This window comes from Paralichthys olivaceus, chromosome 7 (genome assembly GCF_024713975.1).
Source record: "Paralichthys olivaceus isolate ysfri-2021 chromosome 7, ASM2471397v2, whole genome shotgun sequence".
Taxonomy (NCBI): Eukaryota; Metazoa; Chordata; class Actinopteri; order Pleuronectiformes; family Paralichthyidae; genus Paralichthys; species Paralichthys olivaceus.
In genome coordinates, this window is record NC_091099.1 from 1,668,452 (window position 1) to 1,696,208 (window position 27,757).

At 45.9% G+C, this 27,757-nt stretch overlaps 1 protein-coding gene across 1 annotated transcript; it reads right to left on the bottom strand.

The window, feature by feature from the left end:
• znrf1 (zinc and ring finger 1) lies at positions 1 to 27,541 on the bottom strand. Its single transcript, XM_069528856.1, has 5 exons — positions 26,905 to 27,541; positions 9,414 to 9,509; positions 3,191 to 3,296; positions 2,308 to 2,399; positions 1 to 1,690 (listed from the first exon to the last, which is right to left on the bottom strand). The coding sequence occupies exons 1-4, from the start codon at positions 27,299 to 27,301 to the stop codon at positions 2,342 to 2,344; spliced, it is 657 nt and encodes a 218-aa protein (XP_069384957.1). The 5' UTR covers positions 27,302 to 27,541; the 3' UTR covers positions 1 to 1,690; positions 2,308 to 2,341.
• Positions 27,542 to 27,757: the final 216 nt, after the last annotated feature.

A 27,757-nucleotide genomic window follows, 5' to 3' on the forward strand; every position in this document is an offset into this window, starting at 1 on the left:
GTCTGTCATCTAGCACAATTTATTCCACCATGTGTTTACAGTAGCTTTTTGTAAATGCAGTTTGTTTGTATGATTTGGTTTGTAGTAGTCTTCATTTATCAGCTCTGGCATTCTGAAGAGTGAGTAACACCCCACACGACTGTAATATTAAACAAATATTGTTAAATATGAACAAATGAATAAATAAGCCCCGTTCAGTGGATCCACAGTGGGACTGCAAAGTCCTTCTTCAGGTCTGAGTGGCTCACGTATCCAGTCGCAGTAACCAGACCTACTCTAGCAGAAACACGATGTGGGGAACCGACAGTAGCATGAATGTCACGCTCAGACACACATGCACAAACAGTCATATGCACGGAATCACACCCACACACACACACACACACACACACGCTCTCACACTCAAGGCTCTCACTAGAAAATGACTAGTCATGATCACATGAAAAATCTGGCAGATCTAAAAAAAGAAAGAACCGAGAGGTTACATGTATAATTTACAATATGTCATGTCGCTTCTCTGCAGCTGTAAACATCAGCAAAGTAAAGGGAGGACTGCCAGTCGCACACACAGGGAACATGGACATCTACACTGTAAACATTTCAATACACAGACACACACACACACACACACACACACACACACACACACGTCACTGTCCCAGTCGGCCCTCTACACTGACCTTTCATGCTGTCACACACACACACACACACACACACTCAGTCACTAGGCTTCAGCAAAAGCTATTTGTCACCGTTCCGAATCCTCTCAAACACTCAAACACACACACACACACACACACACACACACCACATAGTGTACATACACACATGTTACACAGCAGGAGCGTAAACAACATTGCTGGCCCCTTCGTCCCTCCCAACCAGATCTGAGCGTGCTCAGACTACCTCTCCGCCCCGAGTCCACCTTCAACCAACATCCCACTTTTCATTATTTCCTCTTCACGCTCCCCCTCCCTGTCGGCCGCCCCGGTGTGCACGAACCAGACCAGAAGTGTTTCATGTCATTGGCATGAGTCAAAAAAAAAAGAAAAAGAAAGAAGAAGCACACCGGAGTCTTTTTATGAGGATGTCACCAAGTCGGAGTCCTGTGGTGAAATGAGAGGCCCACAGAATACTGTACAAGACTGTTTCTCTTAGTTCCCACTCCTCCACGTGTCGATGCCTTCCAGCCTTTTCATTCTCCTCTCCTCCTTCCTCCCCTGCTCTGCTTCCTCTCCTCTCCCCAGTTAAGGCCATGGGAGGGTTGGACACAGATGACTCGCAGGCTTGGATCCAGGTTCAAGATGGAAGGCCGGCTGCTGGAGACCAGTAAGGACCTGAGCACCTCAGAGAGTCCATGGCTGAGTTGGAGGGGGGGGGTGGGGGGTGGAGGCCTGATGAAGCCCTTTGAGGGACTCGTCTCGTTCGTCTGGACGTGTGGGAGGGGGAGGGGGGAGTCTCTTCAGCGGGTGTAAGATGGTGGGCTCGGGAGGGGCTGCCCTTTAATGTACAATGGTGTGATAGTCACATTTTTCTTTTCTCTTTTTTTTTTTTTTGGTTCAGTTCATGAGGAATAATTTATCTTGGTTAGGACGATGGATTCTGTCGGGATACGTGTGTGTTGATCGCTTTGATTGTTTCATTGGATTTGGTTGCGTCTGTGTCCGGATGTCCACGACCGCGAGATGTTCTGGAGACGGACAGGAGGATGGGGGGGGGGGGGGGGGGGGGGGGGGGGGGGGGGGGGGGCAGAGACAGACAGACAGACAGACAGACACAGAGAGACAGACATTAGTTACATATGGTTCATTATACAACACATGTGTTGGTTTTCTATACAGAGAAGAATTTAATCATCAAAACTTAAAAAACACACTGAAATCTAAAATGTTAACTTTCGAAACCCAGGATAAAAATACTGTGATTGATATCAGTGATAATAATCATAATGGAAATAATACAAAGCAAAACATTAGAGTCTTTACCTTCTCTAAACTGAATAAATAAATAATTATCATGATGAATAAAAAAACAAGGTTAATAATGATTATATAAATTGACATGTATTATATCTATGTATTCATCATTCGTTCTATTGTTATAGAAGAACATGATATTGTGATTATCATAGTTTTATCATCCAGCCGTCAGAATTCCATTGTATTATCTTGTACAATGACAATTAAGGCTTTTATCCATTCATCCGTTCATCCGTTCAGTCGGTCCAGATACACACAGTCTCTCGACTGGTCTCCATGAACTCGCTGATCTCCCTGTGATCAGAATTCACAGTGTGTCCGTTCTCACCTTGAACAGTTTTCAGAGTGGGCCTGGTGGTCAGTCAGTCAGACGGATGTTCGGGGCAGGACCGATTGATCTCAAACCAAGAGTCTATACAGCTACACACACACACACACACACACACACACACACACACACACACACACACACGATTACTTTGTTTAACCACAACACATCACACTGAATCATGTGGGTCAAACTCAGATGAACAATCGAAACGTAAAGTAATATTTAAGGAGCCAAGAAATGTGAGACAGAACAGAATCAATGCAGTGAGGACGACCTCAGGGTGAAGAAATGAAGCAGTCAAGCACAATGAAGAAACACAAGTTCCAAAATTTAACATTAAAGCTGCAGCTGAAGTAGAAATGCAGAAGCAGATATCAGCGTTCATGTTTGCTGATATGAAAACTTTAGTTTAACAGAATAATGAATGCAGAAAATATGAGCATTTACATTTTTTTCTTTTTACTCACAGTTATTTATGATAAAATATACGATTTAACTGTAATATTTGTTTGGGTTTGATATGAGGACTCCTTGTAACACACTTTTTATTCAAATGCTACAAAGACGTGTGTTCACATCGACCCGTCCTCCGTCTGTTGAGCTCTAACGCTGCGATATGATTGGCTCAGCTGTTTTCGACCGGTGTCCGGAGCTGATATTTCAAATCTACAAGATGTGACAGTGATGCATCAACAGAACCTTTATTATCCACTGATATAATATGTATGAAACCAAATCTTATCTTATTAAGATCTACAATTCAATTAGAGGAAGTGCAAGATTACAACAGGCAGGGGTCCAAGTGTGTGTGTGTGTGTGTGTGTGTGTGTGTGTGTGTGTGTGTGTGTGTGTGTGTTGTGTGTGTGTTTGTGTGTGTCACCTTTTGTGGTAGATGCAGAGGCACGGCAGTCTGGCTATGGTGTCTCCTTGCTGCAGTTCCTCTAGACAGATGACACACTCACCAGCATCCTTCGCCAACACGTCATCTGAGGTGGCAGACACACACACACACACACACACACACACACACAAAGCACATATTAGTATGGACCAACAACAATGAGAATATCAGACTCTGACAGCACAGCACTCAGAGCAGAGAGCAGGTCGGTGCGTTCCACTCAGCAGATCAGTGATATCTGAACTTTTCAGCTCCCGACCCTGAAAACAAACTTGAAAAACACTTTTCTTACGTCACACAGACGTCACGTACAATAAGGACACAAAACCAGTGATGATTCTCTTTTGCATGCAAACTGCAAAGTAAACCATTTATCTTATTGTAAATGACCACTGAGTAATATTTGTTGCGGCCCCCTGATGTAGAAGTTGTAATACATGATGCTGACAGGGAATCAAACCTGTGTCATCTCCGCTTTATCCTTAGAAAACACGTAACTTCTTATCAGCGATAAAAAAAGAAGTTGGTGTGTTTCTCTGCTTGGATTTCTTGCTGTGATGACAGTCGTCACAGCAAAGTTCTCGTATCTCGGCCTTTTCTGCAATTTAACAAATGTTTATTTCAACGTTTCAACCATCAAAATGTTCATTCAGGACATTTCTTCTGTTCGTCCTTGGACTCAGACTCATAGACAACAAAGTTAATTATGATTATAAATACAATTATATGTATTATTTATCTGTGTCTTTCATCGTGGTTGTGCAATGCACAGGTCATCTGAGTAAAGTCCTCATGGCCGAGAGTGTCACTCACATTCTAACTAACCCCCACTCACTTCCACTGGAAGATTGTATTCTTCCTTTAAAAAGCCTTTTGTGAGCTCGAACATTATGAACCAGCGTGCGACATGAAATCCAGTTTGCCGAAGCTGAATCTAGGTCAATGCAGAATATAAGTTGAGACATAATGTACTTCACTGAATGTTTAACAAGCAATGCACTCAGAGAGATGGTACACCCGCTGCATGCACTCTTAAATATTCACTATGTGCTGCACTCTTTAAAGTATCACAAGTTACAAAATGTACAAAATGAAGATATATTTACATTTATTTTATTCATATATTCGATAGTGCATTGTTTTACGTTGTTATCATTTTTAAATAGTTATTAATACCACCTCTATCTGAAGAAAATGTGTGAATATGAGCTTTAAATGTGTTTTGCATTAGCATGAGGCTAAAACATCGATGTGAAGCTGTTGGGTTGTTAACGGTTGTTAATTTTAGAGAAAGTTAATCACTTCCTGGATCCGAGATTCAGATCTGCAGCAGAATTCAGTGGATTCTTCCCTGAGCCGAATCACATGTTCCACCAAGTTTAATTGGTTGTTTGGTTCAATCCTGCTGACAAACAAACAAACCAGCTGGAATGGCGTCCAGCGAGCTGCCCCACACGTCCAGTTCTTTAACTGACGTGCGGCCTGTGAATCAGAGCAGCAGGAAATGAGATGTGAGATGAGTGCATCTGCTCAGGTCTCTGGATCATGAGCTCTCTTCTCACCTGGCCCTGTTTCCCTCTTGACTTTCAGTCGTCTCTCTCGACTGCCGGCTTGCCAACAGACATTTGGCATCCGGCAGCTTCAGTTATGAGCTGGAAGTGTCGCCCTGTGCGTCTCTGAATCACGGCACTAAATTCCCCCTTTAATGTCTCTCTCTGTGTCCTCGAGTGACCCGAGCCACCAGAGGTAGAGCTGCACAAAATGCTCTCTTTCTTTGATTTTCCGTCTCTAATCTCAGCCTCCTGACTTCTGTGTGTGTCTTCGGCCCCCTCTCCCTCCCTGTGCGCAGGGCTATATTTAGCGGGGGGGTGGGGGGGGGCATTAAAATATCATCATGCAAAGTCAAAGCCCAGAAAAGATCCAGTGGTCAGATCATGCGCTGCTACCTGCATCCCTCACGTGCTCGGCACTAACTCGTGCACGGTGCAGACGAGAGGAGAAGCACAGAGAGACACAAACAGCACTCTGGGTCTCGGTGTTTTCATTTTAGTTTAACGTCACAGCCGCAAAGTCAGGAGACTTTCAGCATCTTTGACCTCACTAAACTAAACATGCTGTTTTTAGTTTTGACCTCAAAGATGCAAGATGTGACTATTATTAGTTTAAATATGCTTCAAAACAAAAGTTGTTATTTCCTTTCTGTGAGCGAACATTAATCCAGTCAGAGAAGAACAAACCTCTGGTCCACGGACTGTGATTAATGGACTCTGGGTCCAGATTCTCTTGAATGACCAGCAGAGGGAGACTCCACTGTTTCTACAGAAGTCTATAGAAAGTGTCTCCACCTCTCACTTTATAACGACAAGAAACTTTGTCCTCAGGAGTTTATGTCTCAGTCTCTAGTTTTAAGTCTTCTTCAACACAGCTGATGTTCATTTATCAATTCTGATCATTTAGAGTCGAACGGACCAGAAAGAACCGGATGTGTTGATATTCTGAGCTCAGTCAGGCTCCGCCCCCCTGTCCTCCAAATATGGTCACTTCTGGTTTCAAAAAAACAAGATGGCGCTTAACAAGATGTCAAACTAAGGCTTCCGAACGACAGCTGAAACTTCATCTGACTCTCAGACAGTTTACACCGTTGGTTTCTACAACCTGGATATTGCAGCTTCAAGAATAGATATTTAAACTTTATAATGCGAGGAATCAAAAAGTTTCTCATTTGTAAAAGTACTCAGACCCTGACTCTGTCTCCTCGGACAACAATAACTCTCCTCTGGGATGAGTCTCTATGAGCTTTGCACGTCAGGCCAATCCTCTTCAGCTCCGTCAGACGGGATGAGAAGCATCTGTGAACCGTCATCTCCAGGTCCACAGATGTTCTGGAGGGTTTCAGTCTGGACTTTGGCTGACGGGCCAAAGTCGAGGACGCTCCAGCATTGTCTTGACTCCGCTTCGCTGCTTCGCTGGAAGCTGAACCACTGGCCCAGTTTCAGGTCATCACGTGGACTCTGGAGCAGATGACCTCTCCGTACTAAGCTGCATTCATTCAACACCTCAACTCGCTGCAAGGAAGCTATCAGCCAGCAGGAGGCGTCGCAGCAGGTTTGTCAGAGCAGCCAATTGCCTGAGTCATTGCAGTCCTTTAAGCGTCTGATTACATTCGTGCACCTATTGTGTGTTAAACGCTCAGAGATGTGTCGATGTGCAACAGTCAGTCGGCCCCAGGTGATTGACAATAGACGCCTGCGCATGCTGGGGGACGAGATAAGCTGCAGCTCGGCCTGTTTTGTGGGTCGCAAAAAAAAAAAAAAAAACCAGAACAGAGAAAAACGAGGGACAGGGAGAGGGAGGGAAGAAGCTCCGGAGATTACACAGCGGGAACAGAGGCAGTCAGACGGACGGACCCCCAGCGGAACGAGGGACAGAGGGAGGATGAAAGGGGAGTAATTTGCTGGAAATAAAGAGTGACAAGACAGACAGCAGGAGAAAAAAAAAAAGAAGCAAGAGGAATTATGGGAGTCGTTCTCCTTTTACCCTCTCTCCTCTCATCCATTATCAGCCATCGGGCCACTCCATCACTCTGGATCCCATCTTCCTGAAGACAGTTTCACTCTCCTCTCCCCGTCCGTCCTTCAATCTTCCCTCCACTCGGTCTGGATTTAGCTGCAGGCTTCAAACCTACATTATTGTTTAAATGCATTGGCCTTGTGGACCAGGAGGACACCCCCCCCCCCCTCTAATGACATCATTTAGTCTGTTTTAGTGTGGTAACATTATGATAATCATCAGAAACACAACGCTACCGTCCTGAGTGCACGGACACACACGTACACGCACAAACACAGACTACAAGGTGACCTTCAGGCTCCACATCCGACGTACATGCACACGGTTGTGAGTCAAACTAGTAGCTGTCAATCAACGAGCTGCTCGGGGCAGCGAATAGACACGGCCGCCGTCAATCATGTGTTTCCACACAACACCAGGAGCGGCCGCACGGGCCATAATTAAAACACGCTCAAGGAAATGAATGGCAGCCTGGGAGGCGGACTGTGTGTCTGCAGCAGCAACATTATACATCAGTGTGGACGCAGGGAAACAATAACGACACACATGTCAGCGACAACTCGCAGCGTCACTACACTTCCTGTTGAGGGTTTGACTGAGATGAACCGACAAACTCGACGATAAAAGCAGAATAAATAAACTGATAATATTCACATGTTGATGAACGCTTCATGTCTCCAATCAGGATGAGAGCCGACCTTCAGTTTAAAATATAAACTCAACACACAGTAGTGTCCTCACGATGATCTCACTCAGAATCATTTGTGTCTTTTATTAACACAAAACCTTTTGGGACAAAGACCTGGTGTATATTCTGCCGAGCCTGTAGGGGGCAGTAAAGTCGACATTGGTCCATGTCCCGCCTGCTAACACTGAAGAGACGGCGTTTACGACCTTTGCAGCAGCCACGAGATGCTGTGGCTTCACTTTTTCGGAGCTGCGCCGTCATCCATCTTTATTTACAGTCATTGGCTCACACACAAGAACACAATGTGTTTGTTGTAGCAAATGTTGGCATGGTGATTAGCTGACCTGTAGGTGGCAGTAATGCAAGAGAAAGACAGTTAGAAAGTGAACAAGAATGTGAGGGATGTGCATTTCTAACAAAAAATATTTAATAGTAAAAACACTAGAATTGTATTTTCTTTGCCAGTCAGTGTTGGAGAGATACTAACGCAATTCAATATCAAGTTAATTCAACCAAAGGGACAAGAACACGCTAATTTAATTATCCTCAGAGTCTGTAGATGACAGCATTAAGTCCTCGTGTGACGTTACAGGATACGTTCATTCAAAAAACAAACGACTCCAACGTCCGCCCCTGAACGGAACAATGCAGCAGGAAATCCTCCGTCTGACTGTTTGGCAGCAGCAGCGGCACATTACAGACGTTTCACTAATTGGATGAGCTCAGAGGGAGATACACACTCACCCAGTTTAGATCCATTTTCTCCTGGTGAACCCCTTCGCCTGTAATTATGAGTTCAGGTGTTTGGCCTCAGTTTGTGTCAGGTCTGTATGAGCTTCACTCAACATTCAGTCCACAGGGGAACAACAACGTTCCGTCACTGAGGCTGAACAAGCTTCACGTGTTTGTAGTTTCACTTGATTGGTTTCATATTGTAATGAAGGCGCTAAAGAATTTTGTCTGACATACGTGCGTCCTGTCGCCATCACCTACGTGGGCTGTCTCAACTTCCTGTGACTGGTCCAAACGATCCAGACTCAGGAAGACTTCATGTCTCTTTCGTTCTCGTTCACTCTCCTCGGCTCTTCTTATCAGTCCAGTCGTTAACTCAATCAGCTGCTCGTGTCAAATGAGAGGTGTGGCTCTGGGCGTGTAGAGCAGGATGTCTGTAAACGTCATTTCAGAGCTTTGAGTGAAAATGAAGGAGCATTAAACATTCAGTTTGATCTGGACCCAGAACTGACTTAACTTTGGGCCGTTGGTCTAGATCGTGGTCCGAGGAACCTTTCACACCTTCACCTGAAAAGTGTGAAAGGTGTGAAAGCATCGTGGGTAAGTTGGAAACGACACAGAGGGACTAGTCAGTCATTTCCAAGTCAGTGATACAAGTGAACATCTTTCCCTCCAGATGTGAATCCAGCGTCTCTGACCTCTGCGCTGTGGACGAGCTTTGATTCATGTGCTGTGACACCGTCAAGACCTTCAGGACATGAATGTAATTTTGATTGAAACCTCTTTCCTTGTCCTGCAGAGTTCACATGAACCTTACGAAACAGGAGGACTCATGAGTCTGACGCTCAGAGTGAGAACCACCGACATCTCGTGAAACAAAGGAAAAGATGTTATTTGTGACGCCACGTGTTGACTGTCATCAGGGATCCGGTTGCGTTAACTCATCCTATGAATTTTCATGATTTCTTCCTCGTTCCTCTCATTCATATTCATCGTGTTTTGAGAGGACTGGCTCAACGACACTGTGGGTCTGTAGGGCCACCGTCTCCTCATGAATATTTATCAGCAGCAGAAACAAGAAACTTGGCACAATACTGTGGAGAGCAATAAATATGAGCAGAGCCAAAATCAATTCATTACTTACAGCCTGGGTTTTCCTTCCAAAGACCAGGATCTGCCACATAAAGAAAAGGTCTGTGCAGAAGTTCTTACCGTTATAGGAGAGGCGAGGCTTGCTTAGACACATGATGAAGTGAACCTCCATTTCATTGGACGCCACAGACTTGGAGCAGACAGGACACTTGAATCCTGGGAAGGACAGAAGAACACACATCAGTGATATAAAGATGCTGGTGAAAGAAACAAGTGTGGATTCAAATCCTGATCTGTGACGGTATCTGTCACCAAGCTGACGACACGACCCTGTTTACCTGTCACTCTCCACCTGACCACCAGGGGTCCCTGTACTTCCTGTTTCCACCTGCTGACCTGTTTTCCATTTCCCCTCTGACCTACTTACTTTTCTCCTTCCTGTTACCTGCAGTAGTCACCCGATGTCTTTTTGCTGCTCCATCCATCCATCCATCCATCCATCTATCCATTTATCCATCTATCCATCTATCCATCCATCCATCCATCCATCCATCCATCCATCCATCCATCCATCTATCCATCCATCCATCTATCTATCCATCCATCCATCCATCCATCCATCCATCCATCCATCCATCCATCCATCCATCCATCCATCCATCCATCCATCCATCCATCTATCCATCCATCCATCTCTCCACTCATCCATTACAACCAGATGAACACACACCAGGTTCATCAGAACAGAAACGACCTGTTGTTAAAGGTTATGTGAAGTTAATGTTTAACTTTTCTCAGACAAACGACACAAAGAAACAGAATGGAGCTGCAGTTCAACATCGAGACGTCGTCCATTCAAGAGTAAAAGAAGCGTTTGAATCCACAGTCATGTGACTTCTCTGTAAACCTCATCACTGACTCCGCTAACTTTTTGAACTCAGCCTGTTTTTATCTGCACCGACAAATAGAAACCACTGTTTAAGACGCTCTTCTCTAAGTGTCTCAGCCTCAGAAGACGTTCATGTTCTTAGAGGATGAGCTGAAGTCTGCAGGAGCCTCGACGGTAAACAATCCATCAACTTACACTTCATTGTTGCTGTTTTTCTTCGGGGGACGTGGATCCAACCTGACGACCAGCCGTGATAAACTGGGTGTTTGTCCCGGGGTATAGAACAGATTGAGCTACTTAATGCTGTGGATGTTTTACATTTCATTGACTTTAAAAGCAGGTCGACCCTGACCTTAACAGATTTTAAAAAATCCATTACTACCTAAATAATAAAAAACCCTGTGTCTGATGTGGTTTGAGGCATTAAATCATTTTACACCCCCTCTCATTTCCCAGTATTCTGAGAAAGCTGCTGAAGCGCTAAGAAGTATAACTGCTGTGTTTCACACAAGCTAAAGGTCAGACCGATGATTTGAGATGAATAAACAACATTCACACGATATAAAAAACACTTCAACCGAGGAAATAGTTTGATGTGGTGTGTGTGTGTGTGTGTGTGGGCGGGCTTGTAGACCTACTTTATGTTGTGTACTCATACAGTAATTAAACTTTAACTATACTTTTGAACTGATTAAAAACACACATCACATTTGGTTTTTCAGGTGGTTCTGCAGGTTTGACCACTTGTGTCCTCTCTGTTGTGTCTCTGTGTCCCCCCCCCCCCCCCCCACCCTCGTGTGCATGCACACGCTTAGACCCGACTATATTGGTTTAACACATAACAGATAATTAGATCAACCACTGGGCCACATGAGGCCAGTTCGACTGCTCTGCGATGGAGGAGAGCAGCTCTACTTTTCACAGAGGTCCAGCGTCACATCAGGATTGAGCTGTGTTCGAGCCGGTGCTCGAGTTCACAGAACTTACTTTGAGTTTACTCGTCACACAAATCAAGTTGTGGTACAAACAGGAAAAAAAACTCAAAACTCAAACAAACCTCATCGTGCAAACTTTTCAAATCTCACTGATTCACACAAACGTCTTTGGTTCGAGCTCAACCGATGTAAAAAAAAAAATACATGATAGATATAACAGCCAGTAAATGTGATTCTAATGATTCTTCAGATGTCATTATCATTACGACAAAGAAAAGTAATTAATGCTTGATATTTCAAAGTTTAACAATTAACCGTATTATAAATAATCATAACCATTTTTAACGTGACATGTTATTATAAATCATATTTTATGTATTTTATATTCTGTAACATAAAAGTTTTCATACATGCAAACATAAATGCAGATAGTGATATGTGTGTTAAAGACTCTTTTTCATAAATTTTCATGGAATATTAGAATATAATTATTTATGGACGATCCCCACGATGGAAAACACATCAGACCTTCTGATGATAATGATAATAATAATAATAATAATAATAATAATAGAACCTTGCACATGATATTCAGACGTCATGTTTCAAGCTGCTGTTTCCAATGTGTGTGGCTGTTGACTTGATCCTCTGTCATTTTACAAAGTTACACAACATTTAAGGATTCAAAGTCTGTGATACAGACGTACACTTGTTTGGTCACACACACACACACACACACACACAGACCCCCTCCCCTCTTTGCACGTGGCAGCTGACCCACTTTTCCCTCGGCTGCTATTTACAGATGCTCCATAGGGACGAGCAGAGAGATGAAGGAAATGAGTGAGAAAGACGTGCAGGAGGAAGGTGAGACAGTTCAGGCATTCGAGGAGAAACGACAGTTTATGATACACGGTCCAGCACAGAGATGTGTGTGTGTGTGTGTGTGTGTGCACGTTTGGCTTCAGCTTAGCTGAGCACCACAAATCCTTGAGGACATTTCATATTCAGCATGAGGTCAGATAGGGACAAAAGTAAATCATAGGACAAGATCGTAAATTAATTATAGTGCTGCCTGTTTACGTGAGAGTGTATATCTGGATGTGTGTTAGTGTTTATGGACGTGTGTGTGTGTGTGTGTTTGCACCAGTTGTCTTGTGCACTGCACCCCTGACGATCTGGTTTATGTCGAACTGGCACATTTCTCTCAAATAACTTTCTCCACTGTCCTGGCTGTGGAGAGCAGGAGAGGTCCGTAAACGCCACGCAGCACTTTTGAACTCTGGGTTGTGGGACGCTTTGGACCAAATGACCCAGATGAGGCTGCAAGTGAGTCCAGCTTCTCCTGGACGGACTGACGGACTGACGGACTGCTGCTGCTGCTGAGGAGACGGGTTCTAAAGTTTGAATGGAAATATACAGAATTCTCAGCGGAGCGGTATGGGGGGGAAACACATACAGACAGCGTTTGAAGTTACACCGTCCAACGTGTGGATTGAGTTTGTCCACCTTCGGTTTGCACTGCTTGGTCTAACAACGAGTTAGCAGCATGCAGGTGTGTTCCTCCACCCTCACGCTCACATGCTGGTTTGAGTGTTTGTATCGTTCTCATCTGGACGGAGATATTTCATAAAAAACATCTGAACCAACTTTTTCAGAATGAAAGTAAAGAAAATGCAACTTTAATTTATTCCCTTGTGACTCAGCATCTGTTTAAAAACAGCCATGACGACTGTATGATGTTTGTGTTACAGTCCAGCGTCCTGCAGCGTCCTGCAGCGTCCTGCAGCGTCCTGCAGCGTCCTGCAGCGTCCTGCAGCGTCCTGCAGCGTCCTGCAGCGTCCTGCAGCGTCCTGCAGCGTCCTGCAGCGTCCTGCCCCGCGATCCAACTTCATGTCTACTCACATGCAGCCTGAGCAGCAGCAGAGGCCTCGGTGCTTTGTCTGTGTCTAGACAAAATGCATTCAGGCACTCAGAAGGTCACCCGAGTTTTGGCAGCACTCAAACCCTTGAAAGCTAAAAATACATGTCAGGTCATGTTTATGCGTGTTCACCGGGAGTAAAACATGAGTATCAGTGTAGACAGCTGCAATAAGAGCAAGTCTCCTCTGTCACGCGTGTGTGAGACGAGTGGACGTACAGCTGAGACCTCGATGTGGACATGTCCTCTGACCAAGTGTGTGTTAATGAGATAAACGCAGCAGGTTGCAGCACACAAACGGGCTGCTACACGATTAGTAAAATATTTACAACCAATATGTGTAATTACTGCAAATCTACTACTGACGTGTAAATATTAGAAGTTCATCAAGATGAGCAGTAGGTGGCGCTGTTCTTCCAGTAAGGTGCAGAAGGAGGAGGGTTCAAAGAAATAACGTAATTAAAACTTTGAGACGAAACTGTGGCTGTGTCCAAACATCACTCACTAATCACTGTACAGCTCGATGTATTAGGAGTTTGCCGTTTTGTAGTGCTGTCTGAATTGTTTCCCATAATGCATCGCGAAAAATAGTGTACAACCGATGGTCGATAACCGAGCAACATCTACCATCATGCATTGCGCTCGTTGTGGAGAGACGAGAGGAGAGAGAGGAGCTGGAACAGTAAACACGATCATTCAACATCAATAAAAGTATGAATTCTAACACATGAACTGACTTTTCTTTTTTTTTTAAAGTTCAATATTTTGTGGCTTTATTCTTTTTGGGCTTTGATTAAAAACAAATGAAGCTCCAATAAAGACTTTTAATGAGTCAGTATGTTGGTGATGTTTTGTTGTGTCCTGTTTATATTAATCATATATTCATAAAGCGAAGTTAAGAAAAAGACAAAGTTATGCATCAAAACCCTTCTAGTGATAGAGAAACTGCCTTCAGGTATGAGGCGGATTCATCTACACATTATTTATGCATTTAAATTCTAAAATGCACTCAAACTTAAAACGCCCAGCTCAGTTAACTGTGTTTGTCTTCTGTTGTGGCTGCAGGTGCTGTTACTGAGCTGAACTGGATGTTGTGTCATCCTGTTTTTTGGTCAAACCTCTTCGATGTTTTAATCATGGAAAACATCATTGAATCAAAGTGTCAGAGAAAAGCCAGCGAGCTGCTGTGGTACAACAATTAACATTCAGTGAGTGGGGGGGGATTTTCCTGCAGCTGCCTCATCACTGGGATGATGGGACGTCAGGACGACGACCACGTGGTCAGCAGCCACATCCGATTGGTCACATCTAACACACGCAGATTAACTTTTCAAACGCTGCAGGAAAACAATCGTGACGAGTGTAAAATGAGATGATTAGCAGGAAACACCAGAACATGCAGGATATTCATGTTTTAACAAATAGACGAGAATTTCACAGCTTTTCCAGCCAAAACAAAGGTCGGAAAGAAAAGTATGTTTGCAGAATGTGCAGTCACTGAAGGAGATGAGCACGAGTCACAGTATTTAAAGAAGAACAAATACATTTACTTTGGCAGATCACTGTCATATATCTTTGTTCTCGGATTTTCAGCAGATTGAACTGTTGAAAATGTCTCTGTCAGTAGATTGAAGCTGTCGTGAATATCAACAGGAGGAAATCTGCTCCCTTCAATCATCATGAAGCTGAAAAATACTCTATTGGTTTCAAATCGGTCTGATGAGGCAAAATTAATTACAAACACACGGTGGCTATAATTTACAATAATCCATTTTTTATTAAATTGATTTTATCGGTGTGCCAAGTACTGACTGCTCACAGCTGAAAAATACTAATATAGTTCCCATGAACATATTTATGTTTCACTAAATGGGGATTAAAATGAAAGAAATATAATGAGCATGTTAACGTTGGGTAGTTAAATGACACAACAAACATCTGTTGAGTGCTTCACAACAGCTGCACATTGTAGTTTGTGGAACTCTGCAGTAAAAAAAAGAACCAAAACACAACTTCTTGTTCGTTATTAAATTAAATTGTCGCGCCCACGAAGGCAAAGCTTGCATGACCAAGTGATAACAGCAGTGATGGAGGCTGAATAGATGGAGCTGTCACACACTCTGAGATGAAAGTGCTATTAAATGGTCCCACGGAGACTTATTCTTGTCAACACACACACATGCACACAGACACACGCACACACACACACACACACACACACACTTTACAGGTGAGGTCAGTCAACTCAATCTCTGGCCAATGCATATTTCATCAACCCTTGGCAGCCTGGCCGCGCCCGAGACCCTGACTCAGCGCCCACAATGACCTGTCCACCGATGAAGCCCTGAGAATAACAGAGACACCGTCGCCCGGGCAACGCCATTAAGTGTCTGTCGCGAGGAAGAGGAGCCGCAGATAAACAGCAGCAGATTACATCAGCTCAGCGAGAGAAGAGGAGCGGCCATGTTTGTTTTTAAAGTTTCAGACGAGAAGATTGATATTTATTCAACCCTGCGGACAGACACACGTCCGTGATGTATTTAGCACGAAAACAAGAGAAGAAGAAAATTCACCTTTCACCGACTCCAACTCTGTTCTTGATTTAAATGCAGTAGAATGTCGTTAACTACAAAGTTAGCCACTAAAACATCGGACATCGGTTTTGCAACTCCACCGATTTAAGACTTCTGAGACGTGGCCTGTTGTTGATCGAGAAATAATCCGTAGAGTTTGTCCTTAGTTGTCTTCCAGCGACTTTGGAGCATTGATCTGATCCGACAGCAGCGACCAGGTCGTCTCTCAATCCTCCGGAACGGTACGACCATAAGCATCCAGCCGCATTCAAGCCTGATGAGACATTCAATCGTTGAAACTCACGACAGCAGCAACATGTTTATTTAAGGTTAAGATAAGGGGGCGTGCCGGAAAAATCTGAATTTGTTCTAAAGGATTCATTTAAATTCTTCCTTGGAACACAGATTTTTTTTTGCCTTAATATAGAGGACAGAGTGAGTGGAGAGAGAAATGATTTATATTTATCAGGAGATGATTCAAGAAAGATGTTGGTCTTTGACTTTGGTAGGTTTTTGGGAAAAGCAAGTAAGATAAGGTTTGTAATAAAATCTCTTCGGGGGTCTTGAGTCACCTTGTCAGGGCTCGTTCTGCAATAATCACTGTTCATTACTTAACAACTTTTAATTACCCAGAAGTCTCTCAGCAGAGCGAACCGAGGCTGGAGCTGATAAATCGGACAGCGATGAACACAATGAGGATTTTCTTGTGTTTTTCTTTTTCAATCAAGTTCAAGTTCAGTCATAAGAAAAGAAAAGATTTATTTATGTGATATATTTATTTAAAGGATTATTATTTGGTAAGAATCCAAACAAAAGAATCATGATCATGTTTTGGATTTCTTTAATCATGCGCTAATGTTGGTACGATTATAAGAGGATGCGTGTGGAGGATTTAGTGGCCTCTAGTGGTGAAGCTGCAGATGGCAATGAACTGAGTAAACCTCACCTCATCCCTTCGCTCCCGAGCTTTGACTCAGTGGATCAGTCAAACAAAAAACATCTTTCTGTTTTAAATATGGAGAATAAGCTAATGTTTGTGTTTCTTTTCAGCGGCAGCTCTTTTGTTTCTGTGAGCCGAGGACCATGGGTAATATCCACAGCTCGGTGGTCGTAAGAGATCGAAGGTTTTTGTTTCCTGAACATGAAAACCACTCGACCGAACAGAACAGAATCACCACTTGTGGCTGCAGAGGCCGCTGTTCTTTTAAAGAGTTGCTTTAAATCAGAGGGAAAAGGAATCAGTCAGCAAACACTGACTCGTTCATTAACTCTCACATTGACCGATCCTTTATCTTCAGTCGTACGGAACAACACCTCAACTAGTCTTTAGTAAAAGCACTTGTACGCAGTGAATGACTGTGAGACACGGCAATACTGCAGCAGACAGTGTAATTAAAACATGGATCAGCCTGTCTCGTAATGATGAATAATGTCCAGGAGGGGCCAGCTGGACTGCAGATAGCCACAGTCATCAAGAGGAGCCAGTTTAAATCGCACCAGAGCCCGGGAGTGTAACGGCTGCACAAACAACTCTCCCAGATCCAATCAATAGCACTGTAAAATCCCGACTGTATTCAAACCTCACATAAACTATCTGCAGAATATTAATTACTGAGAAGATGAAGGCTCGGGCATTGTTTTCAGTCCTTAACGTTATCTGTATCAACAGTGGACACTCGGGGTGGATCGGCGTCAATAGCTGCAGAGGACAGACAGACGTCCAGGAGGAGGAGGACAGGGGGGGGGGGGGGTTTAACTGTGCTGTAAAATGAGGATCACAACAGTGCGGGGGCCGAGGGAGAGATGAATCATCGGGCCGTCGACTTTACGGTGCAGAAGTGAGAAGGAGGAGAGGGCAGAGGGAGGGAAATAAAGAGGGGGGGGGGGGGGGCAGTGAAGCAGAGACAAGAGGAGACAGACAAAGTTGACGTTAAAACACAGAGTGCACAGGGGAGCGATGGCGAAGGGGAAGTGAGAAGACTGAGACTGAAAACATGGACGGAGTGACGCTGAATTATGAGACTGAGCCCGGGGGTGGGGGGGGGGGCACTCAGGGTGACGTGATGAATATGAGGCGGTTGCTGAAATGCACTGGAGTCTGGACATTTCCTGAAATGATCCAGAGGACCTGAGAACTCCAAATGTCAAAGTCATGCCGACATGTTTCTGAACTCCAGACATCTTCCTGAATGTGACAACACGAACGTCTGAGTCAGTTGCGGAGTCAGGAGATCAAACGACGTCCTGCCTCCTGCTGCTCTCCCCTCACGTGAACCCTGCGGAGATGTTCCTGTTGTTGTGAGAAAGCTGCTGACCCCCAACAGCCTCCTGCTCAATCTTCATCTGCGAAAAGAAAACTCCAGAGAATAGCCGGGTCCAATTTCTTTGGACATTCTCCAGAGGTCAGGTCGGAAAAAGGCTCAAGTGTTAGATTTAGTTTAGAAGCAATGTCTGACTTCAATCATGTAGCTGTGGTGGAAGAAGCAGTTTTCTCAACCTTCGCCTCAACAATCACTCTTCATGTGAATAGAACCTGAAAGTTAACAAGTCAAACTAATGAATTTGTTTGGATTCATGGTTGTTATCATCCAAAGTGTTGTCTGCACCTAACACAGCGTCACTGTGTGTTTCATGGGAACAAACGTCAGAGTTTCGTCAAATGAAAGATGGAATCTTGGCCCCGGATATTAACTTTGAGGCTGGTGTGATGTCAGTCAATAGCCGATCGGCTCCGAGATCTTTTTTTTTTTTTTTCCACAGGTTGAACCGTGCAAGAGTCAAGGGGCAGCGTGTAATTCAAAAAGGAACGGAGAGGCTGCAGGTTCAGTTACGTATGTGAACGGTCCGGTGATGCCAGGCTAGAAGTTTGAAACTCTGTGGAGGGGAAGTTGGAAACTGATCCAGTTGTGTCACACACACACACACACACACACACACACACACACACACACACACACACACAGATTCAGCTCCATGGCTGAAGGCAGAGATTCTACTGCAGAAGCACAACAAAGCCACTCTGGGGCTTTAGCTCTGTGGCGTGGCAGACTGAAGGCGGAGATTGAACACACAGACTCACTCCAGGCAGCCGGTGTCAGGCGGGCAGATCGTCGAGGAGGAGAGAGAGAGAGAGAGAGAGAGAGAGAGAGAGCGAGAGAGAGCGAGAGAGGACACCATTAATACTCCAGATGGGAAGTCTGAGAGCAACAAGGACGCAGAGGAGGTGAGAAGAGCAAGAGATTCTTCGTGTTTAGTAGTGAAACGGATTTTCTAAGAATAACCAAAGAATCCATGAAGTGAATCATTTAGTGAGAAACAGACACGAGACATAAAAATACAGATGAGAAGATACCAAATATCTTTTTAATCTTCAGTACCATCCGTCTTTAGTAACCACGCTATGTTATATGTTATTGACATGTGATGATCAGGAGTGCGTGAATTCTGCATCCGGTTATGAAATGTGCATATTTTGTATTTTACTCGATCTTTAAATTAAACAGGGCGCCTTTATTTTTCAAAATAAAAATATGCTGTTAAAAAGTGTGTCAGTCTCTTTATGCTTGTCGCTATTTTTCTGGCTCTGGCAAAGGAGGAAGGATTCCCCCCCCCCCGTTCTTAATCCCAAACAGGAAACGCTCAGTGGATCCAACATCCCAACAATTTATCAGACGGATTATTACGACGTTTTGTTTCATTCATGGACCCAAAGGATGAACCCTGGTGACTGTGGCGATCCCCTGACTTTTCCTTTCATATTCCTTTTTTTAACCACACTGATGTTTGATCGAGTGTTAATGTTTGGTTTGAATTTGAGGGTGAAAGCTCACGATTGACTCGTGATTAATCGAGCACCAATATTTAAGACCTGGGGGGGGGGGGGAAGTGGAGACACGTCGTCCATCTGTATTTTGATCTTATTTACAGTCTTTTCACTTCCTCCATGTTGTTTTCTCCATAATGTGGCAGCAGGAGTTGCACAAGCTCTACAAATAAAGCAATACATAAACAGCCATTGCTCTATTCGTACACACACACACACACACACACACACACACACACACACACACACACACACACACACACACACACACACACACACCTTTCTGTGCCAGACAGCAGGAAGCCTGATCGTCAGCAGCCCACCACTGTCATGACCATAAACAGCGGCCCAGGGAACCCGTGGCTCGATTACATCACAGCTTACAACAACTCAGGCAACTCTCGCCAACAGTCCCTCCTTACCTTCCCGGAAAGACCAGAAGTTTCCATGGGAACAGGAAAGAACAAGAGAAAAATAGACGAGGGAGATGGAGAGATGGAGGAGAGCGTGGATGCCGGGGGAGTAGAGAGGAGCGAGCTGACAGAAACAGAGAAGTGAGGGACACGTCTTTTGTTTTTGTTTGGTCACACGGGGAGGTAACGTGACCTTGGATGAAGGTGAGAGGAGGAGGAGGAGGAGAGAGACGTATAATTATATGGCGAAAGAGAAGGGACAGGGCTGCAGCTCGGAGACAGCAGAGTGATCCTGTGCTCTGGGCCTGAGCGACGCAGCGTCACCGCAGGTTCAATCAGTACGTTCGTCTCTGGACGCTCTGTCAAACCCTCAGAGACGTTTTCTCCAGAGACTCTCACAGAGCGTCAGCACGTGAACAACTTCATCACACGCACACGGACACAACCAACCGGTGATGATGTTACTGCCTCGGCCACAAAACTTCAACTCTGCTAACAACAAACTTATTTCTTTCAAATACACAGAAATTAAATGATCACGTTCGTTGATAGATTTAATAAAAGAATTAAAACAAATAATTCAACATGTTTCAGAGATGTTAAGACGTTTTTTGCTTCTGTTCTGTTGATTTGATTTATGAATATTTATCTCTAAATATCAGTGACATGTGACAGGAAGGTCGCTGGTTCGATTCCCAGCCTGGCTCAGTTACATCTGGTTGAGAATTGTGAATACTGTGGTGCCCTTGAGCAAAGCCCTGTAACCCCAACCTCTGCCCAGCATCCAGATGTGAATGTGACCGTGAAACTACCCTCGGTAAATAAAGCGTCGTGCAGGCGTCTGTCTCGTAAACATCCCGTTTTAAAAGCCACTGCAGCTTCTCCTGCAGATGTTGCTCCTTGGAAAGTCTCTCTACTTTGCCGTGACGACATTTAGACGCTGACCATAGCAACGGTCGCCATGCCCACCAACGGCCGCGGCTGCTCGTAATTGGCCGGTCCGTTGCAATTACAGTACATATGGTGTTGACATTTAGCCACAGGAGTGATGCGACCTTTGATAGCTTACCCTTTATCCCTTTCAGATGACTGAACGCTCTCCTGGGACCATTTCAGATAACGCTAACCACCCCCCCCCCCAAAAAATGCTGTTTTTCCAGACATGTCTGTCACACCTCTAATCGTCTCCCTGTCACTTTTCTTTCCTGACCTCAAGCTCCAACCTCCTTTGTTTTTTTTTTCTCCTGCGAACGCACGTGAGGGGAAGCGTGCGCGTGAGAGCGTGCACATCAAACCCAGCAGCGATAGGCAGCTACGTGGTTGTCACAGCAACAAAAGCCCGTCTGCAAACCTCGCTCCCATCATCTCATTCCACCCTCGTATGTATGCAGAGTGTGGATGTGTCTGTGCGTGTCCTCGTGTGCCTCCTCTGTGTATGCACCGAGTTAACAGGGAGGAAAGAGACGGGGAGAGTGAGTATATATGTGTGTGTGTGTGCGTGTCAGAGAGAGAGAGAGAGGCAGAGGAAACAGAAATAAATTGCAGTGCTGACCTATATTCTCGAATCCTGCAACCAGACAGTTCAGCGGCACAGATGTTTCCCCCCCAATCCCCGTCTTCCCTGAAACCCTCGGCTGTGAAATGAAGCCACAACGCCGACCGTGTGGACGGGACTCGTTCTACTTCCCGCGTTCGCTTCGCTATACTTCTTTCTTATTGTTTACTTTGTGTGTGCCGTTGCAGTGGATCTGTGCCGATTTATTTCTGCGCTTAAAGGAACTTTTTGGCCTCGTCCCCGTGTGTAGCCTATATGTCAGAGTATGGACGCCATCGTTCACTTGTCAATAATCTGTATCTGGTGGAAAGGCTCTATATTTTTTTTTATATCCCTCCAAATCCTAAATCTGATGATGCAAGCAGAGACTTATTTCATTCTCAGTACTGAGCTGAGGGACAGTTTATCTTTACGTCCGCTCGTTTCACGGCTACAAAAAAAAATAAAAGTATGAAATCAACTGAGCCAATGTCATAAAGTCTGAGTGTGAGCATGTGTGTTCTATTGTTCATCAGGCTGAACACAGGGAAGTGAAGGGACGGTCAACAAGAGAGAATTAATCAGATTAAGCTCTCGTCTTGATCAGTTCCTCTAAACTCATCAATAATATTATGTTTTCATCAAGCAGAGTTTGGTTCTGCAGCAGTTTTATTCCCCGTCCACAGTCACAGCGTCTGTAAATGACCCTGATGTACACTGTGCATGCACGAACACAGGAATCGCTCCGGATGATATCCTGACGTGAGGAAGATTGGGATCGAATTGAAGTGAAGCTTTTACCCGGAATGAGAAGAGTCTTCAGGTTTTTACAGAATTAGATTATAAAGTCTGAAATAACCACTTGAGTGAATCACACCTGTTCTTGGCACTTACTGTGTTTTAAAGTGGAGTGAGATACACCCTTAAGTTTTACAGCAGTTTACTCAAATTATCAGAGTTTCAGCAATAATTAGAATCAGTTCCTCAGGTGCTTGTTACTGAACACTCGGAACAACCTGCAGACACGACGTTGTGTTCGACGACACTTCCTCCCGGAGGTGTGACACACACACACAGATGCACTCAGCAATATGTTCTGTCGGCAGCAGTGACGGGATCCGAGATGAAGCCGGTGTACGAGCACAGAGGAACATTAAATCCTCACACACGCTCATGTTCCTGAATCGAGATACGGCCGATTAATCCGCCCCCAGCGAGGCTCATTTGACCCCCGTGACCTTTTGGATGAGAGGAAGGGGCAACTCTGCTTCTACCCCTCTGTGTGTGTGTGTGTGTGTGTGTGTGTGTGCAGTTGTGTAAGAGAGTATGAGAAGATGCGATCGCAAGGCATTTTTAAAGCTCTTACCGGTTCATGTTAGATTAATGTTAGCCTAGTAAACGCATCTCTGAACGTCTAAATGGATGTTCATCAACACACACACACACACGCACACACACACATACACACACACACACACACATACACACACACACACTTCTGCATCACCATTGGTCTTTGGTTTGAAAAGGGCAAACAGTGGGAGAGGCACCTGTAGTTTGTCTGATTAATATACATCCACATCCAGAAGGTGTTTCAGTGTGTGAAGGAACTGAGAATGAAGTGTGTGTGTGTGTGTGTGTGTGTGTGTGTGTGTGTGTGTGTGTGTGTAACTACATGAATATTAGTCCTCACCATGAAGCTCTTGTTTTCATCAGCGTGTTTGTTTGTTTGCAGGTTTACAAAAAACCGAACCGAACCGATTTCCATGAGATTTTGTGGAGGGGCGGTGACCTGAGGAAGAATCCACTGAATTCTGGGAAGGAACCAGATAAACGGGCAAATCCAAGATTTTGTTTTACGTGTCGGGATGTGTGGGCTGTGTTGTGTGTGTGCGCTCTCTGGGGTCGGTTTTCTCTTGGTCTCACGTTCTCTCCACACGATTGTTATTGTACCAGTTTTATTCCCCAACAGAGATTTGCTCGGATGATGACCATCGCTTATAATAAGAGTTCAGAGGTGTGAAGAGTTGCTCCTCTACAATTCTTCCTGATTGGTTGAACGTGACGACACACATTAAGACGCAGCATTGAGGAAAACTCAGAGCGAATAAAACTTCCTGATAAATAAAAGGAGGAGTTCGACCTACAGCTTCTTTTGAGATGTCCGCAGATAAAGTGATGGGGACACAGATGATATGTGATAGTGTTTATGATCGTAGCGTTAATTTCTGAGTTCACACACAACCGATGCACCAAACAGGATACGAGAGGCTGCCGTGACGTGTGCACGTGTGTCTCCAGACTATATTAACGTGATCTGATTGGCGGGTGTCCACCTGAAAAGTAGACCCAGGCAAAACTACCACAAAGCAGTTCAGCAACACGTGACCCCCTCACTTGAGTTACTTTAATGAATTTGTCTTTCAGAGGTAAAACATCATACTGAGCTCTAACTCTCCCTGATTCTCCCTTAAACTCAATGAAACAGTCAGAATGTCTCGTTCTTCAATCAGCAGACTTGTTTCAGAGAGAATCTTCATGACACATTTTCTCTTTGACCTGCTCTCATCTCAGGCTGATCGGGAGAACGCCTCGGGAGAGGGACAGTAGAATATACACAGTTTGCTCGGAGAGGCGCGTGAGACCGAACGTGGACAGACTGAATTCCCAGATGACAAAGCTCTTCGCTGCAGCTTAAACCAGGATGAACTTGACAGACTGTCTGTGCTTTCATGCAGCGGCACCCCGCTGAGCTAAAGCAGTGCTCTCACACATATCAATGGGGACTTTTTTTTTTTTGACTCAGTGCCATTGTTGTGCTTGAACACAGTTTCCAGCAAAATCTCGTTCACCACCAGAAAAAAACTTCCACCAAGACCCAACAACCCAACTCAGGTTACGGTTCTTGTAGAAACGAGGAAGTTGTCGGATCTCCTACATTATTGAGGAGGTTTGTTTCTGTCCGTCAGCAAGATGAAGACGGTTTGATCCAGGATTTTCTTTTTCATTTTCGTGGATTTCTCAGGAGAGAGAGATGTTGCTGGTGCGGCTTTAATTAATTTAAACGTCCGAAATGCAACTCCAGCCACCGGGAGTCTCTCAATCAAGACAATAACAAAAGACCTAGCTAGATGACGTCGTGAAGCAGCGTGGGATCATGGGAGTTCCACCCAAATTTTGCGAAACAAACAAACTAGAAGAGCGCCGTCACCACGCTGCATAAACGTGCATTGAGATCAGAAAGGTCCAGATCTCTGCGTCATATCTTGACAAATTAAAGTGCCCACAATCCACTGCGATCTTTTCCTGAAGCATTAAAGCTGTGACATGTCGGAGAGAGCGACCCTCATCAGATACCTGAGGCTGCATCTCGCTGCATCTGCGTATCACCCTCGTCTGCACACGTTTCCCGTCACCGAGAGGAAAAACGGATTTAACAGATTGCAGCTGTTGTCGGCCCTGCCCTTTCCTCCGCTCAGACTGTCAGGTCCTCGCCGTCTGCTCCTGCAATTCCACTTGACGGGCTGTCAATCTATTTTATGTGATCTCGCCCGAGGCCGAGGCGTGCGCCGCGTCTCACCGGCGGCCCCCAGAACACATTCATCGCTGTGCGTTCGAACATTTAAACACGTTTCTTGTCTTTATTTTTTTTTTTCCTGCAATCCAACAACGTTATTGTTGCTTTGACCTCTGAAACATGGCCGCCACCGGCCTCCCCCTTTTTTTCGCTGACCACACCCTTATGATAATCACTGTGGGAGAGGATTTAGTCTTGGACGGTTTTATCTCTGAGCGCATCGTCTATCATCCGACAACAAATGTACCTCTGGGGGCAGAGGCCAATACTTAGAGGCGTCCAGTGTCGACGGCAGATATCCAGACCTGGACTCCATCTTCTGTTCTCCGTGTTTAAAGTCCGACTAGTTTCTTTTGAGGCTTTTCGGTCGGTGTGTTCCACGCGGACTGTTCGCCAGCGAGCCACCAAAGCCTGTTCGAACGAGAAACGAAAAACCAGAAGCTTCCGTCCCCGAAATCTAGACCGATTCTGCACATTCACACTGTTTGTACAGATTATGGACATCGTGGCGTTTCCTGTACTGTGACTGTTTCCTCAAGGCCCGAATCTTTAGCCTCTGTTTCTGACGTGTGCACCTTCCTCAGCTTTCCTCTGCAGACGCCCCCACTTCCCCCCGACCCAGCCCTGTTATCTCCTCCCACTGATATGAACGCACATCAGAGTCGCTAGGCAATGTAGGCAAGAGAAAAACAGCCGAGATGTTGATATCCAACTTGCTATTCTCCTGCTGTGAGCCGGTCAGGGCTTTAGTAATGAGAGCCTGGGGACCTGGCTGAGTCTGCTGTGCATCTGTGAGAGTGTGTGTGAGAGAGAGAGAGGAGTGAGTCTAATCTTCCTCAAGGACTTTGTTGCCGAGTGTCTGTGCGTGTTTCTGTGGACGCGGTTGGAAGGGAACCAGCTGTGGCCATGTGGCGAAGGATTTGTTTACGTGCGTGTCTACATATGTGTCGACGTGAACGCGTCCACAGTTTCCCTGCAGCGACAGCAAAGTGCATCATATCTTATCGGTTCAGCCACAGAATCGTCATCATCCGTCACAGACAAACCTCGAAACCCTTCTCCCCCACCGTGCCTCACCTTCCTCCGTCTCTCTCTCTCTCTCCCTCCCTCTCTCCCTCACTAATCGCAGGGCTAATTGACTCAGACCCAGATTTGGCAACAGGCTTATTACTGTCATTTCACACAACAAGGGTTGACCTATGCAGACGGTGCAGCGGCGGCGACCACAGTCAAGACGAAGCAACACCCTGCGACGTTATGTTCACCAAATCCAACAGCCTCCCCCCCTCTCTCTCTCTCTCTCCCCCACGCAGAGCAACAACACTTCTCTGGGTTGATGAAATGACCTATTAATAGCACTGTCAGGGGAGCGTTTGACCAAGTGGATGTTTTTAAAAGCACCTTTCTGTCTTTGAGCTGAAGCTGTGGGAGTCAATATTTTCAATTTCAGACATTTACCTGCAGAAAAAAAATGTCAAGTGTTAAACGTGGGAGAGCTGACATCTGCCCGAGGCCCCTCCGTGTCTCGGTGTGACACTCCTCAGTCACTGCAGAGGGGGGGGGGGGTTTGTTGTTTCACACTCATACATGTCAGCGTGGATTTTAAACCTGGAGCAGAGTTTTCTCTCTGTGCATCCTCAGGCCTGAGCTGCACGTCCCTTCACAGCAGTGAAATTTAATGGCACTGCATTGGTGTCTCTCTCACCTGCAGGTAAACAAGGTGTGCGTGCGTGAGTGTGTGCGTGAGTGTGTGAGAGAGTGTGTGTGTGTGTGGTTTCCTGTGACGATTAATCCTCCAGTGTCAACAAAATCATCCTGAAGGGCGTGTGCATGTATGGGTTAGTCTGTGTGCAGGTGTGTGTTTGTGTGCATGTATGTTTGCATGTGTGTGTGTGTGTGTGTGTGTGTGTGCATGTATGTGCATGTGCATGTGTGTGTGTTCTTACCGCTGTGCGCGCTGAACCAGCGGGGTGCGATGTGCAGGGGTAAGGTGTCAGCCAGCGACCCCCGGGACCCCAGATAGAGCACCCCGTCCGTGTGGTGCCCTCCTCCCCCAGAGTCCTGGTACCCGGTACCGTGGTGGGGGGCGGCTGTCGTGCCCCCTGACCCCCCTCCGGCCCGATCCGAGTCCGTCCCTCTCGGGGTGTAGAAGCCGAATGGCACGGCGGGGCTGTGATCGATGCCCATCCCGGCGACGGAGCTCACCGAGCGGCTCCGCAGGCCCATCGTGCCGCTCGGCCGGTAGTGGCCGAAGTGGGCCGAGGGTGGCACCGCGCTGTCATCCGTGGAGACACCGGGGAAAGCGCCCCGGGGCCGCCCCGCCGTGCTCTGCTTTCCCCCCATCCAAAGCGGGGGGCGACTGGGTGGCGGCTCTGGGTGGAAACAGGAGGGGGCTCGGCTCGATCCGCTGCGGGTCGAGAGAGCCGAACCAGGCTGTGGCCCCCTCCCCTCGCTCCCTGTCTGTCTCTCGGCCTCCTGGCTGTCTGTCTGTCCGCGGGTCCTCCGCAGGCTCGTCAACTCTCCGCAGACGCAACAGCCCGTTCCCCCGCGGAGCGAAGCATGAGCCCCCGCCGACGTCCGGATTCACCCGCAGACAAAACCTCGCCTCGGCCGGTGCGTGTGCGGGCGTGTGGCCGATCGAACGGCGGAGCAGTGACGGGCGGACGCGGGCTTCACCAGGCTCCCTTCTCCGTCCCCCGGACGGTTAAACACACGGCGGGATCATCGCAGGCGGGACGCGGCAGCCCGGAGCTCGACAGCGCCGCAGTGATCGCTCCGCAGCTCCGGCCTCATCTGATC